The sequence below is a fragment of the Somniosus microcephalus genome, chromosome 18 (assembly GCF_052327205.1).
Source record: "Somniosus microcephalus isolate GS21.2 chromosome 18, FLI_Smic_1.0, whole genome shotgun sequence".
Taxonomy (NCBI): domain Eukaryota; kingdom Metazoa; phylum Chordata; class Chondrichthyes; order Squaliformes; family Somniosidae; genus Somniosus; species Somniosus microcephalus.
The window spans coordinates 68,406,291-68,426,280 of record NC_141004.1 but is presented as its reverse complement, the minus strand read 5'-3'; the positions used below and the strand labels follow the sequence as shown (position 1 = coordinate 68,426,280).

The window sequence follows — 19,990 nt, the reverse complement described above, 5'->3', positions numbered from 1 at the left end:
GACTGCGAGAGGGCTGGGAGGCGCGATTGGGAGCCGAGCGAGCGGGAGAGGCAGAGCCGACCAAGGGAGACTGAGCGAGAGCCAGTCCAGCGGCTGAAACTATTCGCCGTCAACGGGGTGTACCCAGCGCCGGTAGAGCCGAGTGAGCGGGAGAGGGACAGAGCCCGAGCAAGGGGAACTGAGCGAGAGCCAGCCCAGCGGCTGAAACTGTTCGCCGTCAACGGGGTGTACCCAGCGCCGGTTGCCCTGCCGAGAAAAGGGAAAGCACTGAAGCCGACGCGCAGGCTGTGAACCTGAAAGCCAGCGGCCGTCGCCCATGGGGAAAGTGTACCCCTCCCGCTAGGGAAGAAACGCGGGAAGCCGCCATTAGGCGGAGAAGAAGACAGAAGCGGGGAACCGCCATTGAAGTGGGCGGGGAGAGAAGATAAGCGTGGGAAACCGCCATTTTCGCGGGAACCGCCATCTTGGAAAAAAAAAAAAAAATTTTAAGAAATAATTCGTGGTGTTATCAGGAAGAGAGGAAGATGCCTAAGCGGGGTAACATCAACGATTTTAATTCTGAGGTAGAAGACTGGGCCACGTATGTGGAACGCATTGAGATCTATTGTGAGGCCAATAAAATAGAAGAAGATGACAAAGCTATAACCTTGCTAAACTCGATGGGCGCGAAGACATACGAGCTCTTGAAGCATCTACTAGCACCAGCTAAACCGGCGGATCAGACTTTCGATGAGATTGTGACTGTTCTGAAGGATCACTTGAACCCCACACCATTGATGTTGGCGGAACGATTCAAATTCTATGCGAGAACGCAAAGGAAAGACGAAAGCAACGCAGAATACTTGGTCGAACTGCGTAGACTAGCGAAACACTGCCAGTTTGGAGGGAATCTGACAGAGGCGTTGCGAGACAAATTCGTGTGCGCAATGTCGAAGGAAGAAACACAAAAACGACTGCTCGAAGAGAACGATCTTACACTTGAGAAGGCTGTCCTTATTGCCGTCCCTAATGCACTCTATGAACTCTTCCTCAAGGCTGCCCTGCCCAATTTGATTTGTCCAGTCAATATGAAAGTTAAAATCCCCCATGATTATAGCTGTTCCCTTATTACAAGCCCCAACTATTTCCTGATTTATACTCCGACCAACAGAGTTGCAACTGTTAGGAGGCCTATAGACTATGCCCACTAGTGACTTTTTCCCCTTATTATTCCTTATCTCCACCCAAACTGTTTCACTATCCTGATCCTTTGACCCAATATCATTTCTCACGATTGCAGCGATTCCATCCTTTATTAACATAGCCACCCCACCTCCCTTTCCTTCCTGTCTGTCCTTCCTAATTGTCAAATACCCCTGGATGTTTAGTTCCCAGTCATGGTCACCTTGCAGCCATGTTTCTGTAATGGCCACCAGATCATACTCGTGTAGTTATTTGTACCGTCAACTCGTCTATTTTGTTACGAATGCTGCGTGCATTCAGATAAAGAACTTTTAAATATGTTTTGTGACCATTTATTTCTGCTTTTACCCCCTTTACTACTCTACCTTTATCTTTATACATTCTGTCCCTTCCTGACACTCTCTGGTTTTTAATTCCTCCACTGCTACCTTGCTCTATTGCCTTCTCCGCTGACATTTTTATTTTTCGCTCTCTTGAAACCCCCCCCACTAATTAATTTAAAGCCCTCTCTACAGCCCTAGTTATTCGATTCGCCAGGATTCTAGTCCCAGCACTGGCCAAGTGAAGTCCGTCCCAACGGAACAGCTCTCTCCCGTCCCAGTACTGGTGCCAGTGTCCCAAGAAGCAAAACCCATTTCTCCCACACCAGTCTTTGAGCCACGCATTTAACTCTCTGATTTTATTTACCCTAGCCAAATTTGCTCGTGGCTCAGGTAGTAATCCAGAGATTATTACCCTTGTGGTTCTGCTTTTTAATTTGGCCCCTAGCTGCTCATACTCCCTCAGCAGAACCTCTTTCCTTGTCCTATCTATGTCATTGGTACCAACATGGACCACGCCAACTGGATCCTCCCCCTCCCATTCCAAATTTCTCTCCAGCCCAGAAGAGATGTCCTTAACCCTGGCACCGGGCAGGCAACACAGCCTTCAGGACTCTAGCTCTCGGCTGCAAAGAACCCTATCTATCCCCCTAATGATACTATCCCCTACCACTACAACATTTCTTTTTACTCCCCCCACTTGAATGGCCTCTCATTCCACGGTGCTGTGGCCAGGTTGCTCATCCTCCCTGCAGTCCCTGTTCCTATCCTCACAGGGAGTAAGAGCCTCGAACCTGTTGGACAAGAGCAAGGGCTGCGGCTCCTCCAACACTACCTCCTGGATCCCCGTACCTGCCTCACTCATAGTCACACCCTCCTGTCCCTGACCACGGAATACTTCTGAATTAGTTAATCTAATTGGTGTGACTACTTCCTGGAACACAGAGTCCAGGTAACTCTCCCCCTCCCTGATGTGTCGCAGTGTCTGAAGCTCGGACTCCAGCTCATCAACACGGAGCCGGAGTTCCTCGAGCAGCCAACACTTACTGCAAATGTGATCACCATGAACATCAATGGTGTCCACCAGCTCCCACATATTGCAGCAGTAACACATCACCTGCTCTGCCATTCTATATAATTAATTAAATTTATTATTATTATTTTTAAATATCCTCTGCCCCGATTCTAGATGATGAATATCACACCTCTATTTAATTGAACTTACCAACTTATAAAGGTTTAAAAGGGAAGGAAAAGTACTCACCAACCAGCCAATCACCTACCAGCTTGGCTGTGATGTCACTTTTGAATTCTGACCGCCCTTTGGAATGTTGCCTGTGGAGCCTGTTTAGGCTGCCTCGCCTCGCTGCTCCGACTCGACACCCGCTGCTGCTCCCGGCTGCCTCGACTGGGCCTCGCCTCGCTGTTCCGCCTCTGCGATGTCTGCTAATCCTGAGACTGGCAGGAAAAACAAGACAAAAACAAAACAAAAACAGCACCTCACACCCCACTTACCCTAACTCTCTCACTTACCCAAACTCTCAAAAGGCACTCTCTGCTGCTAGCACTCTTCCGTGAAGACAGAACCAAAGTATTTGTTTAATTGCTCAGCCATTTCCTTGTTCCCCATTATAAATTCTCCTGTTTCTGACTGTAAGGGTCCTACATTTGTCTTCACTAATCTTTTTCTTTTTACATACTTGTAGAAGCTTTTACAATCTGCTTTTATGTTCCTTGCAAGTTTACTCTCATACTCTATTTTTCCCCTCTTAATCAATCTCTTGGTCCTTATTTCCTGAACTCTAAACTGCTCCTAATCCTCAGGCTTGCTACTTTTTCTGGCAAATTTATATGACTCCTCTTTAGATCTAATACTGTCCTTAATTTCTTTTGTTAGCCATGGTTGGGCCGCTTTTCCTTTTGTGTTTTTTACGCCATTACTCATCTCATCATCCAATGTCATGTCCACCTGTTCTCTCTCCCTGGTAAATACCAAAGCGAAATAATGATTTAATATTTCTCCCATCTCCCTATCGTTACCTTTGGTATTGTCCTGTCTATCCCTTAATGTATCATATTCCAGGATATGATTGAATAGTCTTCTTTGAGGTAATAAAATTGATGCTTTAAAAAAAATCAAAACAAATACCTAGTAAGAGTATTGTCTTATGAACAAAACCTACTTCCCCATAACAAAAATTGAAAATGGTGGAAACATCCAGCAGGCCAGGAGCATCTATGCAGAGAACAGACAAGCTAATGTTCTCTCGACAGATGCTGCATGTCCTGCTGAGTGCCTCCAGCACTCTCTTCCTTTGCTTCAGAGTTTGAGGAACTCAGTCATTTGCTTTTTGTTCTCCTTCCCCTTTACTTTCCTTCTCCTGTGACTATCCTTTTACATGTGCAACAGCTGATAAACTTGTGCTGACATACCCCGGAATATAATACACTTTCTCTATGATATATTAGAAAATATCTGGACTCAAAAGAGTATTAAATATTTGGAATAATCTATCAGATAAGTTAAAAAGATTCAGGTCATTTCAATGTAGTAGGATTTTAGGCAGAGCGGGGTGGAGTCCAAGAGGGTTAAGCTTTGATAGACCATATGGTCTTTTTCCATTTCCTTTTTTTTCATTTATATTCATTGGGGCCGATTTTGCAGTCGGCGGCATCCGAATAGAATACGAACTTCCCCAGTGGAGACCCTCCTTCGTGAACTTTCTTTCTGACGCTGCATATTCAAGGGCAGCACAATGGCCCACAGATCCCAGGGATGCAGTGTGTGTGGAAGCGTACCTGGGATCACGTGGGCCTGGTGTTCCAATCAGTACACCAAAGGAAAAGTGTCTACCTCCAATACTGATAATGTTCTTACTTGCATTTCACCCAAAGTTATATTTTTACAGAATTATCTGCAATTGGCTGTATTTTCAGCATAATTATTAGGACTCAGAGAATAAAGAGTTACAAAATGACCCGCTCTAAACATAGAAATATAGAAGACAGGAGCAGGAGTAGGCCATTCGGCCCCTCGAGCCTGCTCCGCCATTCAATGAGATCATAGCTGATCATCCAAATTCAGTACCCTGTTCCTGCCTTCTCTCCATATCCCTTGATCCCTTTAGCTTTAAGAAATATATCTAACTCCTTCTTGAATATATTTAATGAATTGGCCTCTACTATCTTCTTTGGTAGAGAATTCCACAGGTTCACCACTCTCTGGGTGAAGAAATTCCTCCTCATCTCTGTCCTAAATGGCTTACCCCTTATCCTTAGACTGTGACCCCTGGTTCTGGACTCCCCGACCATCGGGAACATCCTTCCTGCATCTAGTCTGTCTAGTCCTGTTAGAATTTTATAAGTTTCAATGAGATCCCCTCTCATTCTTCTAAGCTCCAGCGAGTACAAGCCCAATCGACCTAATCTCTCCTCATACGTCATTCCTGCCATCCCAGGTATCAGCCTGGTGAATTTTCGCTGCACTCCTTCCATGGCAAGAACATCCTTCCTCAGATAAGGCAACCAAAACTGCACACAATACTCAAGATGTGGTCTCACCAAGGCCCTGTACAACTGCAGCAAGACACCCTTGTTCCTGTACTCAAACCCTCTTGCTACAAAGGCAAACATACCATTTGCCTTCTGAACCACCTGCTGCACCTGCATGCTTACCTTCAGCGACTGGTGCACAAGGACGCCCAGGTCTCATTGCACTTCCCCTTCTCCCAATCTATTGCCATTCAGATAATAATCTGCCTTCTTGTTTTTGACACCAAAGTGGATAACCTCGCATTTATCCACGTTATATTGCATCTGCCATGTTTCTGCCCAATCACCCAACCTGTCCAAACCATACTGGAGTTTCTCGGCATCCTCCTCACAGCACACATGCCCACCCAGCTTTGTGTCATCTGCAAACTTGGAGATAGTACATCTAGTTCCCTCGTCCAGATCATTAATATATACTGTGAATAGCTGGGGTCCAAGGACCGATCCCTGCGATACCCCACTACTCACTGCCTGCCACTCGGAAAAAGAATGGTTTATTCCAACTCTTTGCTTTCTGTCTGCCAACCCATTCTCTCTCCAAGTCAGTACCTTGCCCCCAATCCCATGTGCCTTAACGTTACACGCTAATCTCTTATGCGGGACCTTATCGAAAGCCTTTTGAAAGTCCAAATACACCACATCCACTGGTTCTCCCTTATCTATTTTACCAGTTACATCCTCAAAAAATTCCAGTAGATTAGTCGATTTACCTTTTGTAAATCCATGTTGACTTGGTCCGATCCGGTCACTATTTTCCAAGTGCTCTGCTATTACATCTTTTATAATGGACGCTAGCATTTTCCCCACTACCGATGTCAGGCTTACGGGTCTATAATTCCCCGTTTTCTCTCTACCGCCTTTTTTGAACAGTGGGGTGACATTAGCTACCCTCCAATCCATGGATGCTGTTCCAGAGTCTATCGAATTTTGGAAGATGACCAGCAATGCATCTACTATTTCTAGGGCCACTTCCTTAAGTACCCTAGGATGTAGATTATCACGCCCTGGGGATTTATCGGTCTTCAATCCCGTCAATTTCCCTAACACCATTTCCCTACCAATACTGATTTCTACCAGTTCCTCCCTTTCATTAGACCCTATGTTCCCCGACATCTCTGGGAGGTTATTTGTGTCCTCCTTATTTGTCTCTCTCTCTCTCACACAGATGCAAAATGATGAGATTTTTTCTTTTCATTAATTAAACTGTATTACAGTAAATTGTACTGTATTTATTCAAGATATCAAATTATTACTGCCTGTCTAAAATGAAAAAAACTGTTGATAAATTTAAAAAAATACACTCCTTAAAGCATTTTAGCTATCACTGAACCACCCTGACTTGATGCAAACTCTGATTTATTTTCACTATTAACATAGCTTAACCTGCAAAAGAACAGAAAGGTAGTTACTTTTGCAGTGAAACAGGCTCCTGCACCTGCTTTCACTAACCGTAACATTTTCGTCCGTAATTGCTGGGCAGTTAGTGGACAATTAGCCTAACTCTGCGGCAGCAATTAGTATTACCCTGTCGGTGCAGATCATCTGCCAAGTCGTAACTTGACAGAACGCAAGTTCAGGATTAGTGCATGCGCAAGCACATGCGGAAATCCCGAACTTGCGGTCATTTTCAAAGGTGGTATGATGGCATACTATCAGAGTACGCCATCACACCCACCGCAGAATCTGCCCCAATATTTCTCTGCATTACATTCCATTACCTGGATAAGGAATTTGCTTCCAGATCTCTCTCAGTATTGCTCTTTAGTCAGCTGCTACAAGTCATGAGGCGGCATTCAATATTTATAGTTTTATTTATTTTCTTTGGCAATATACTGTAACTGTTTCTGAACTTTTCAGCCATTCATTTTCAATAATTCGACAATCAAATATGCAAGTAGTCCAGTGCTTTGTGCATGGAGTGATATATAATGCTGGTTTGTACCTGTGATTCCCCATGTAGAGAGCTCCTATTATCAGTCATGTTATCAAACAGAGGTGTTGACTTTAAGTCAGAATATTCAGTGATATATCCTGATAATGCATTTTTTGTTTATGGCTGATTTAATTCAGTTAATACACATAAAAACACCAAATATTGCTCTTTCATTGTGACGTGAGGGGCTGTTAAGCAGTCGAGTAGTAACAGGCATGTGCATAGAATCATTGGCTATCAGGCACATACCATTTATGTGTATTTTGCCAATTTTTACAAATTGAGTTTTGCCATTAAATATAACATAGGTTACCTCTGAAGGGTCACAATACAGCTCTTCAATACAGATTTGAAATGATCAGAAAGCATTAGAAACTAGTAACAGTAAAAGCCCCCTTGTAGTGTCATGTCTAGCCATTTGTTTAGTTTGTCTTACAGCATATAGTTATCATTTTAATACTTTCTTATCAATAAAAAATATTTTTAATATTCTTTAAAGTTACTTACACTGGATGAAAGCCTGTAAAGATCCTCACTCATAATAAATTCTATTAATGCCCATTGTTTTCAATTAAAATTCACAAGCAATGTATAACATAATAGTTTATTGAATATTCTTAAATTCTAGCATTTCAAGATATGTTGCATTCTCTTCTGTAAAACACTCACATATAACAGATCTGTTAAAACAAATTGAAATGCATTTTTGGTGATTTTGTAATTTCATATTTTACCCCAATTGTAATTTCATATTTTACCCCAATATTTTGTTGTATTTTATGTAAATTCATGTTAAAATGAGAAAGGGTTGTGTGAGAATTTAGAAACATTTGGGGAATGTCACTTTCCAAAAGGCTGCTTTTGCAGCTGGTGCTCAGGTTAAACTTTCTCAGCAAACTCCATAGTCTTGTTGATTTAGAAAGATTAATTATAAACTGTCTTAATTACTGGCGGAACAGTCTTGCACTGATTGAGAAAAAATGCTTTACAAAGTAAAAATATTATGGCCAAATGGTTGGTGACAAACCAAATAAGAGCTGTTGGTCAATATAATAAACAAAAGTAAGATATAAAAACAAAAGCCTCACTTGCAGTAATGACTACCATGACAATTGATTTGGTTACCACATATTCTGGCATAGTAGCTACTCACTGATGGAAATTAAAGCGAGATCTTCCATCATTCATTTTCTGTGGTTTTGTACTACAAAGAAGCCTGGTTTGCAGCTGGACTGACCAGTCCAAAAACATCTATCAAAGTTCTGCTATAATCCTTCACTGCACATCCCAAATTTCACAGAGCAATGGTGTGAGTTTCTGATCCTTCATCTTCCATGACATCAATACCTCTGAATGGTTGTGGTTGAGGGTTCTAAGCTGAGTAAGACGGCCCAACAGCCGAGCAAAGCGCTGTGGACTCTCTGGATGATGGATCTTGGAGTATTTGTATAAAAGCTCCAAAAGAGGCTCCTGTAGCTTTTCTATATGTGTTTTATTCTTTACATAGGGTCGATCTACAGAACAACACAAAGAGCCATAAGTTGTGAACAACCAAACATGGCATAATTTTATTACAAATGTGAAAGTACATGGGGTTGACTTTGACTTTTGGCCAAGGCATTAAGCATCACCTGGGTAGAGCATAGAAAGGGAAATCTGGCAGGGAGGTTTGCATGTACCCGCTAGTTTTTTCTTTTATTGAAATTAATGGGAGGGAAATCCAGCTAGTTCTGTTAGGGGCGTGTGAACTTCCTTTCTGCGTTCTGCTTAGGTGACGCTTACCACCAGCCGGTAAAGACAAAAATCTAACCCCATGTTGCTGGTAGTAGTCTAATGAAATTATTCAAGTGAGTGAAGCAAAGGTTCAGTATTAAACTAACACATTCATTATGGTTAGAAATAGGATCCTTAGGAATGGCTAATTTGGTCCCAGTTGTAACATGAATGCTGAGAATTCCAAAGAGCAGGTATAAGAAAATATGCTTTTTTGGTGGGTTTTCAAAAGTCAGTGGTACTAGATGCAATGTGTGTCTTGACTTTCCCACCATCAATAAAAGCAAAGTCATTCAAAAGTTGCAGTTGCCATCAACCTGACTGCCCAGCCTTCTTGCTTCTTCCTATGCCATAGCTGCAGCAGTTTTTTGAATACTTACCAGTGTCACAGCTACGCTTGCTTACTGCTTAAAAAACTATATGTGAATGTGGCTGGCTGGCCATGATTTTTGGCTGTTACTTTCTCACTCCTATTGGCAAAACTGTACAGCACCATAAGTCTGCTTCTATTAATTAAAACTACTAAATAATTTGATTTTTTTAGGAATAAAAAAGCCTCTGTGCTGTGTTAATTCAATTGCTTAATTCAAATTAGTGGATAATTTGTAGCATAAAAATGACTTTGAATGTCAGTAGACTGTAAATGGCGAGATTTTTCTGACAGGAATACAAAGCCACAAACATAGAAAGCCAACACTATAAGTACAGTATAAGATAGCTACAGTCTGATATTTTCCCTTATCAAGATAATTGTGAAGTATCTTGACTGAAGTGCAATGCATGGTAAAGGTGCATTTCTGAGACAGGATAATAGGTTAAAGACTCACATATTACAATGTCTTAACACATACATCTGAATTTTGTTTGAGTGAAATAAAATGTCAAATCATTTTTCTGTGCAGAAAATTTTTGTTTATCCAGGTAAAGGAAGCTGGAATGGAACCTTTTGCTATCCTGTGTCCACAATTAAGCTATCTCATCTTTCAGTTAGGCTCTTTACAACCTTCCGGACTCAAAATTAATTTCAGATGATAGCCACTGCTCCTACTTTTTCGGACAACACATGCTGGCAATGTTTCTGCTGTTGCCATTTACAGCAAGGCCCTGTCTGCCCTTTCAGGAGGATGTAAAAGCTCCTATGGCACTACGTACTGAAGAACAGGGGAGTTCTCCTGGTGTGTTAGCTAAAATTTATCCCTCAACCAACATCACCAAGAAATAGTATATCTAGACAATTATCTCATTGCTCATCTATTTTCTTTACTTGTCCTATTGCCACCCCTTTTTGCCTTGCACCATCATTCCTTTTGTCATTTAATCACTCCTGCCTTTCACCCTAACACAGACCTTCCCATTTGTTCTTTCCTCCCCTCCTCCCCCACCTCCTGCCACCTTTCCCTGCCTCTGTACTTGCTTAAAAACTGTTAGATCTACAACTTCTTCCAGTTTTGATGAAAGATCATTGACCTAAAACGTTTACTGAGTATTTCCAGAATTTTCTGTTTTTATTTCTCAAGTTGGGTGTGATGGAAAATAAAACTATTTCTATACTGCCTCAAAAATATATCTTAGCCTAGCTTCAGAATGTGCACTTTACCTTAACACTGCAACATTTTCATTTCCAAAATGTAACCATTCTTGAGTTAAATTGCCAATTATTACCAAGTTCTGAACAGTTTAATGCTGCGGGTCTACACACAGCAGAAAAAACAATGAGACTGACACAAACTCAGATACCTCTCACAGGGAGTGGAGGAAGGAGATCATCTAAATACTGTGGCCCTGGTTCAAGCCAGCTCACAGAAATGAAAGGAACTTGTGCTAATCCACTGTCGATAAATGGAACTCTTCAATAGAACAGGCTCATATGAATACAAGTGGTCAAAATTAAGATATTCTACATTTTGGACCAATTCAGGCCATCTTGAATCTAATTATAACTGGCCCATCACCAGTGTGAATATTGCACATACTGGGTCTTATTGGGTCACAGAGAGAGGAACTGTAAGACTGTCTTGGTGAAGAGAATCTAAAACCCAGAGGCTTCATGGTACAGGTTCTTGTTATTTCATACACTTTTGTTTACCACATTCTGGACTGTCATTAAATATATTTTAGTTTGCATATTCTGGATTATCCCTACTTTAATTTCATGTAATAAATCTTAGTTATTGTAGCAAAATCAACTTAAAAAAAGAAAGTAATGCAAGTCACAAATAGCCCATCAACATTGAAAAATCTTTAAAAATGGTTCCATTTTGGCCATTTATTCCTTCTGTGCATAACACGGTGTGCCAGCAACATATCTGTAAAGCTACAAACCTCTAATCTCTAAATTAAAAATATAACTTTTCTGTTAAAACTCCAATAGCATAGGTATATATTGACAGACTAGTAGATGGAGATTTTGCCCATCACACATACAGATCCACTAAACAGTTCCCAGCTAAGAGGTATTAACTTCCATACCATTTCAGTTTTACTTCACTGGAGCCATTCTGAATAAAATCTGTGTTTGGTTGGATCAGATTTGCCAACTATCGTGCTGGTCCAACCTAATTAGTGAATGTTTTTACCTGAAAAAAGAATCGTGGTTGCAGAAAGTAGGGCATATTCAGTATCTGTCACATTCAGTTCCCCCATACTTCTGTAGAAATCGAACATTGGTGTTACAAATTCTTCACCCATACCTAGTTACACAGAGAAGCAACATTAAACTTTCCAAATTCAATTTTCAACAAAAACATGCACATGATCTTCGAAAATTCCCTAGATTCTGGAGAGGTCCCAGCGGATTGGAAGGTCACAAATGTAACACCGCTATTCAATAAAGGAGGGAGAGAAAAGACAGGATACTACAGGCCAGTTAGCCTGACATCAGTCGTCAGGAAAATGCTGGAATCCATTGTTAAGAAAGTGGTATCAAGTCACTTAGAAAATCATAACATGATTAGGCAGAGTCAACATGGTTTTATGAAAGGGAAATCGTGTTTGGCAAATTTATTAGAGTTTTTTGAGGATGTAACTAGCAGGGTAGATTAAGGGGAACCAGTGGATGTTGTATATTTGGATTTACAAAAGGCATTTGATAAGGTGCCATATAAAAGATTATTACACAAGATTAGGGCTCATGGGGTTGGGGGTAATATAGTAGCATGGATAGAGTATTGGTTAACGGACAGAAAACAGAGAGTAGGGATAAACGGATCTTTTTCAGGTTGGCAGGCTGTAACTAGTGGGGTGGCGCAAGGATCAGTGTTGGGGCCTCAGCTATTTACAATCTATATTAATGACCTAGATGAAGGGACCGAGTGTAATGTATCCAAGTTTGCTGATGATACAAAGCTAGGTGGGACAGTAAGCTGTGAGGAGAACACAAAGGGCTAGATATTCCTGGAGCCGTCAGGCGGAGTTAGAAATGGCGCTGCGCAAAGTTTATAGCCAGACGAAACTTATCGTCGCCTGGCGCGATATTGGGTTGCATCGCCCCCAAAGGGGATTGAGGCACGAATTCAGACATTGCACGGGCCTCCTAAGGCGCAAAGCTTCCGGCGCTACCCAATATCGGCGCGGACGGGCGCAGCGCAGGTGATCTCAATTACCGATAACCACGAGACTTCCAGGCGCCGGCCGGCTCTTAAAGGGGTGGGTCAGTCAGCCTCAGCTTCCACACTCATCGCCCTGTAGGCCTCAGAATCGGCGCTCACCCTTCTCTGGCACAAAAAACTTGGTCAAGATGGAGAAGGTGAGACAGAGAGCAGAGCGCTTCAGCACTGAGGCTCTGGAGCAGTTGGTGTCCGCAGTGGAGCGCCGTCGAGATGTTCTCTATCCTGACAATGGCAGGAGGCCGAATCAAAAGGAGTACCGCCAAGCTTGGAGGGATGTTTGTCAGAGGGTCAACTCCAGCAGCATGGCGACCAGGAGCCCTGTTCAGTGCAGGAAGAAATTCAACGACCTCACTCGGGTCGTTAGGTGGCAGCACGGTGGCATAGTGGTTAGCACTGTTGCCTCACAGCGCCAGGGACCCGGGTTCGAATCCGGCCTCGGGTGACTGTCTGTGTGGAGTTTGCACATTCTCCCCGTGTTTGTGTGGGTTTCCTCCGGGTGCTCCGGTTTCCTCCCACAGTCCAAAGATGTGCGGGTTAGGATGATTGGCTATGATAAATTGACCCTTAGTGTTAGGGGGATTAAATACGTGGGGTTACGGGGATAGGGTGGGATATGTGTTGGTGTAGGGGTTACGGGGATCGGGTGGGATATGTGTCGGTGCAGGCTCGATGGGCTGAAATGGCCTCTATCTGCACTGTGGGGTTTCTGTGATTTCTGTGATCTGTGATTCTGTTAGGGTGAGTGTTGTTTATGCAAACTTCTGATTCCCTCCATCTGCACCTGACTTCGCGCACCCTGTAGCCAGGATGCCCCAATGGCCATCTGTCAGCAAGCACCCATGGCCCTTTCTGGGCACACACATGCACATTTGACTCAAGGCATCGTGTAAGGGCTCTTGCACCATGGGGGGCATGAGATGATCACTCAAGGCATCATGTAAGGGCTCTTGCACCATGGGGGGCATGAGATGATCACTCAAGGAATCATGTAAGGGCTCTTGCACCATGGGGGGCATGAGATGATCACTCAGGGCATCATGTAACAGAACTTCCCCTTCTTTCCCCTGCAGTCCAAGCTGGCGACGATCCGCAAGGACCAGTTTCGAACCAGTGGCGGACGTCCACAAGTGGTCACTCTCACGGATCTTGAGGAGAGAGTGCACCAGATTCTTGGAGGACGTCTGAGTGGTCCTGTTACCACTGCAGCTGCTGACCCCATTGTCGACAGCGAGGGTAAGGCTCTCACCTTTTTCAGCTGTCTCCTTCCAATTGGTCCCCCCGCCAGCATGCTTTCTCAATGTGCAGCCATGTCAGAGCCTTGCCGCAATCTGGCATGCCTTGCCGCCAACCTGTCCTTTTGCTAAAGCCACTCTTTGACCTCCCTGCTTTCAGATGCTGCATCACCAACTCCGGATCTGCGCCCTGAAGCTGCCAGTGCCAGTGCCTCTGGAGGCGAGGATCAGGAGGAAGCCGGAGCATCCGTTCCAGCCTCAGGGGAGCCTACACATCTGCAGACTGGGGATAGTAGTTCCCTGGAGGGGAGGTGGGGGGCTCTGATGATGAGCCAGTTGCCGGAACAAGCGGCCTGCAGCAACGCGAGGGGGTAGGCAAGTTCGGCCACCGGCTCCCCGGAGGGCAAGGCAGGGAGCGATGACTGCTGCACAGAGTGCAGAGGAGGTGCGTAGCCTGGCTGAAATGAGCACCCAGGCCCGGCTCAGGCACACTGAGCTGATGGCTGCAGTGGGGAGGATGCCTCAGTCGATAGAAACACTGGCAAAGAGTGTGCTGGACTTTGGAGCAGCAATGGAGAGGACTGTCCAGGGCTTCGGGGCAGCAATGGAGAGGACTGTCCAGGGCTTCAAGGGTGCTATGGAAAGGACTGTTCAGAGCTTCGGACAATCCCTGGAAAGGTCTGTCCAGGGCTTGTCCAAGGCAGTGGAACGGACTGCTCCGGCCTTGTCCGAAGCAATGGAAAGAACTGTCCAGGGCTTCTCCGAAGCACTGGCACCTGCCACACAGGTCCTCACTGCTGCCACGCAGTCACTTGCTGGCCTCGTCCACACCCAGATTGAGGCAACGCGAACTCTCACTGCAGCCACCCTATCTGCATCAGCTAGGATCACCCCGGGCCCTTCCAGTACCATACGAGGCCAGGAATCAGTGGAGCAGTCGATTGTGGCGGATGAGCCGAACCGGTCCCCTCAGAGAGCCAGTTTGTTGTCCGACCATGGTGCAGGTGTCCTCTCTCGGCAGGTGACCATTGCACATGCCACCGCTGGTACGTCTGCAGTGCAGCTGCCACCACCTGCAGGGCACACTGCTCCCAGCCATGCCCAGATCAAGCAGCCAGCCTCCGCACCCTCCAAGACCAAAGGTCGTCCAGGCCGTCCCTCAGGGGCTTCTGCGCTTCCACACAGTCAGCAGGCGTCCCCCAGCCTTGACCCCACCACTGGGGTTCAATTACGTAGGAGCAGCAGGGAGGGAAGGGGCCGACCGCGAAAGAGAAGTCGTTCTCCATCAAGGGGCCAGCAGTAGAGGGAGGTGCTGAGACGTTTCTTTGGCCAAATTCAAGGACTCCCTCACCTGTTGTGATTGTTGGAAATGGTTTGTTTAGTTTTGCGGCTTTGCCGAAGAGTTAACTGTTATTTTGTTAGTTATGGTTTCTGTTGACATGACGTTGTTATGCTGGAAGGAAGGACTTTTTTGACAATAAAGAAAAGTTTTAATTTGCAATGGTACACGTTACTATTTACAGTCATGCTGGCCTTCAGAGGCTTTGAAAGATCCGAAGTGCGCAGGACGAATGACACCCATCACTCCGTCAGAGGGGCCTCGAACCGAGTCCTGATGAGCCTCTGACGGATGGCCCTTCCACTTTCAGGAGCCCTCCCATCTTCCTCCTCCTCCTCCTCGTCCGCATGCTCCTCCTCCTCCTCCTCATCCGCCTGCTCGTCCTCTTCCTCCTCCTCCTCGTCCGCCTGCTCTGCTGGACCTTGAGGGACAGCTGGCATTGGCTGGGTGCGTCGAATGGCCAAGTTGTGGAGCATGCAGCAGACGATGACGATGTGACCCACTTGCTCCGGCAAGTACTGCAGGGCTCCCCCCGAATGGTCTAGACAGCGGAAACGCTGTTTGAGCACACCAATAGTGTGCTCCACAATGTTCCTGGTCGCCTGATGGCTGCTGTTGTACAGCTCTTCTGCTGGGGTGGCGGCCAAATGGAGTGGTGTCATGAGCCATGGGCAGAGAGGATAGCCCTTGTCCCCAAGAAGCCAGCCTCGTGGGTGAGCCGGCCCCTCAAAAAGGTCACAAACTGAGGTCTGCCGCAGGATGAACGCATCGTGGCTGCTCCCTGGGAATTGGGCGTTGACTGCCATGATCATTTGGCGGTGGTCACAGACCAGCTGCACATTGAGGGAGTGGAACCCCTTGCGGTTGCGGAAGTCCTCAGGATTCAGTAATGGCGCCCGCAAAGCCACATGTGTGCAATCAATCGCCCCCTGAACCATGGGGAAGTCCGCAATAGCAGCGAAGCCCTGCGCGCACTCCGCCTGCTTCTCCAGGGTCAGAGGGAAGGTGATGAATTGATGCCTTCTTCTATAAAGGGCAGCTGTCACTTGCCAGATGCAACAATGCACTGCAAACTGAGAGATATTCGCAATGTCCCCAGTGGCTGACTGAAAGGATCCGCTGGCATAGAAATTGAGGGCAACAGTCACTTTGACGGCCACCGACAGAGAGGTCCTGCACCGTAGACGCGGCTGCAGATCCTCAGCAAGCAGGTGGCACAGCTCAGTTACAACCTCCTTACCGAATCGGAGCCTTCGAACACACTGCTCCTCCGACATGGCAAGGTATGACACCTGCTGCCTGAATACCCTCGCAGCGTATCCTCGGATTGGCCGACCTCCATTGCCCCTCCTCCTTCTGGCCAATCCCGGCCCACCGTCTCTGTGCCCCTTCAAAGTGTCCGGCCATGAGGACGTGGCCCTCCAAAGCAGCTCCCATTCCGATGCCAGTCGGGCAAAATGCTGTTAGGTGTAGCGCTCCAACTGCTCCGGACAGGTCTGAAGGTCCCAAGTATTCCAAGGCTAAATCCAAAAAAATCTGCTCAACAGTAGCTCACCAACTCTCTCCAGCAACGATCACAATGAACAGGCCAAGTGGCTGCAGCTTTTATACTAGAGCTGTCCCCTTTAAATAGCACCCCCCCGACTCCGAGAAGGGCCTGGTAACTGTTAAGTCCGTGAATGATTGAGACACGGACTAGCAGGAGAGAAAACAAACAGATCTTTACTGGTGAAAGGCATAAACGAAACTAAACAACAGAGGCTCTCTAGCGCCTTTTATACAGGGGTGGTCATTGCCAGTACTGCAGTCTGAGACCAGTTATTCTCTTAAAGGTACATACACAACAATTCCTCCCCTTTTAGATAAACAGTACATAACATTCATTTAACAACTAAATGATAACGAATTACAATCACAATTACTGTTGCTAGATACATTGGTTAAGTTTAAGCAATTATAAGTTCAGTCTTTGAGGAGGCTTCCTGATTCTGTCTGGATAACGCCTCTTTGGGGTAACAGGTTCTTCTGGCAATGTTGAGTCAGAATCAATGTCGTTGTTTGGTTCATCTGCTTCCAATATTACCGGTTCTGCGGTAGCTGCAATTGGAACGTCGATTTCATTACCAGGTGTATCAGGTCGTGGTGTGGAGTTGACGTTTTCCAGTGACTCTAGAATCTGGTCAGCATGGCGTCTTACAATGCTCTCCCCAACGTCCACGGTATACATGAGAGGTCCTTGTCGTGTACAAATCGTTCCTGGCTGCCATTTCTCAGTGCGGTAGTCCCGGGCCAAAACTGGTTGACCTATCTTAAAACTCCTGGTCGGCCTTTCATTCATATTCTGAAACTGCCTGTTCTCCACATCTCTTCGGACGTTTGGCTTAACCAAATCCAAGCGGCATCGTAGTCTTCGATTGAAGAACATCATGGCTGGAGTTTGGTTGGTAACCGCATGTGTCGCATTCCGGTAGGCAAACAAGAAGTTGTCCACCTTGTGTTGTAGGGGTATCTCTTCATTACACATTGCCTTGATAGCCTTCTTGAATGTTTGGACAAACCTCTCGGCCAATCCATTAGTGGCTGGATGATATGGGGCAGATGTGTAATGCTTAACACCATTGTTCTTTAAGAACCTCCGGAACTCTTCAGACACAAACTGTGGTCCATTGTCAGAGCAAATCTGTTCAGGCAGCCCATTCCTGGCGAATATGGTTTGTAAAACTGTGATAGTTTTTTCTGTGGTGGTTGAGGACATTTTTATTACCTCTGGCCACTTTGAATGTGCATCCACCGCAATTAAAAACATCGAGTCCATAAAGGGACCAGCAAAATCAATGTGCACCCTTTGCCATGGAGATGAGGGCCACTCCCATGGATGCAGAGGAGCTTGTGGTGGGGCGTTTTGGACCTTCTGGCATCCTGCACAGCTCTTGGTCATCTCTTCAATTTCTCTATCGATTCCCGGCCACCACACAAACGCTCTGGCTAAGTTCTTCATTTTTACCCCACCCAGATGACCCTCATGAAGCTCATTGAGCACTCTATCCGTCAACTTAGGTGGAATTACTACTCTGGATCCACACATCAAGGTTCCTCTGCACACTGACAGCTGTTCTCTTCTCGGCGAGAATGCTGGCAGCAGTGGTTCGCCATGTGCTGGCCATCCCTTCACCGTTAAATCATAGACCCGTGATAGTGTCGGGTCATTCCGTGTTTCCTTTTCCATGTTTGCATTCATCACAGGAAGACATTCGACTATGGTCGAGTGGAATAACTCCATTGGATCCACTGCAAGGTCTTCTTCTTCCACCGTCGGCAACGGTAGACGTGACAATCCATCAGCATTTCCATGCTGTTTAGTTCCTTTGTACTCGATGTCATATTGGTGTGCCCCTAGGAAAAGGGACCATCTCTGCAGCCGTTGTGCTGTCATTATCGGTACGCCCTTCTGAGGGTTGAAAATGGAGACAAGAGGTTGATGATCGGTTAGTAGAGTAAATTTTTGACCGTGCAGATAGTGATTGAACTTCTTCACCCCCCACACTAGGCTGAGGGCCTCTCTGTCAATCTGGGTGTAGTTACGCTCGGCAGAAGTTAACGAACGTGACGCAAAAGCTATCGCCCTCTCCAAACCATCAAGGAATTTATGTGACAGTACCGCCCCAATGCCGTAGGGAGACGCATCACATGCCAGCCTGATTGGCAGTGCTGGGTTGTAGTGAGCCAATACTTCCTTTGAAGTGATTAAGTCCTTACTCTTCCGAAAAGCACGCTTACAATCATCGCTCCACTTCCATGCTACCCCCGTTCGTAGCAGGGCGTTCAGTGGGTGCAGAATTGTCGACAAATTCGGCAAAAACTTATGATAGTAATTCACCAACCCGAGGAATGACCTCAGTTGCGACACATTTTCAGGCGCTGGGGCCTTAACAACCGCTTCAATTTTGTCAGGGGACTTATGTAACCCCTCTTCATCAATCACGTGGCCACAATACGATATCTGTTTCTTAAAAAATTCGCACTTGGGGCGGTTGGCTCGCAGCCCATGTTCCCGTAGTCTAGTGAGCACCTGTTCTAGGTTGTTAAGGTGTTCACTGTCATCTTCACCTGTTACAAGGATGTCGTCCAAGTAACACTGAGTTCCCGGAATCCCTTGCAGGACTTGTTCCATCGCTCTTTGCCATATCGCCGGAGCCGATGCTACTCCGATTACCAATCGATGATACTGGTAAAGACCTTTGTGAGTGTTTATCATGAGATACTTCCTAGAGGACTCTTCAACCTCCATCTGCAAATATGCTTGTGCCAGGTCAATTTTTGTAAAACGCTTTCCTCCAGACAGCGAGGCGAAGATGTCTTCTATCCTTGGAAGAGGATATTGTACTGTGCGAAGGACAGGGTTCACCATCACCTTGAAATCCCCACAGATGCGAATCTTCCTTGGCTCTCCGGACTTATTGCTTAACGTTTTCTTCATGACAGGAACGATGGGTGTCGCCCACTCGCTCCAGTCGACCTTAGACAACACGCCCGCCTTCTCCAGATTCTCCAGCTCTGCCTCGACAGCTGGGCAAATTGCATATGGTACCGGTCTCGCTTTGAGAAACTTGGGAACTGCATTCTCTTCTATTTTTATCGAGGCGGTTACACCTTTAAGCGTGCCCAGTTCTTGTTGAAATACCTCTTTGGCGTTAGCTAAGATTGTTGACAATCGTCCAGGAGTGACGTCTTCATCTTTTTTACCGTCCACCGTCATTGCATGAATGGAATGCCAATCTAAGTTTATCTTCCTGATCCATTCCCGTCCCAATAATGGTGGTCCACCATTTGGCAGTATGCAGAGATACAATTTCCGTATTTTCTTGCCATTGTATTCGACAGGCACCCTTATTTTTCCTCTGGGGTATACTTTTTGCCCTGTATACGTCGTCAAGACGATGGATGTCTCTCTCAAGGGTATGTGTGAAAATAGCCGCTCGTAGTCGCATCGATTCATGATGGTTAGCGCTGATCCTGTATCCAATTCCATTTTAACTTGGGACCCTGCTATC

General features: G+C 45.7%; 1 protein-coding gene across 2 annotated transcripts in view; it reads right to left on the bottom strand.

Moving 5' to 3' along the window:
* Positions 1 to 7,577: 7,577 nt before the first annotated feature.
* LOC147105348 (bile acid receptor-like) overlaps positions 7,578 to 19,990 on the bottom strand; it is a 166,422-nt gene continuing 154,009 nt past the window's right edge. For both annotated transcript variants that reach the window (XM_086011628.1, XM_086011627.1), the window contains 2 exons: positions 11,337 to 11,450; positions 7,578 to 8,501 (listed from right to left, as the gene is read on the bottom strand). In XM_086011628.1, coding sequence (XP_085867754.1) covers positions 8,263 to 8,501; positions 11,337 to 11,450 — 353 coding nt within the window. In that variant the 3' untranslated portion in view covers positions 7,578 to 8,262. The remainder of the gene's footprint in view (positions 8,502 to 11,336; positions 11,451 to 19,990) is intronic.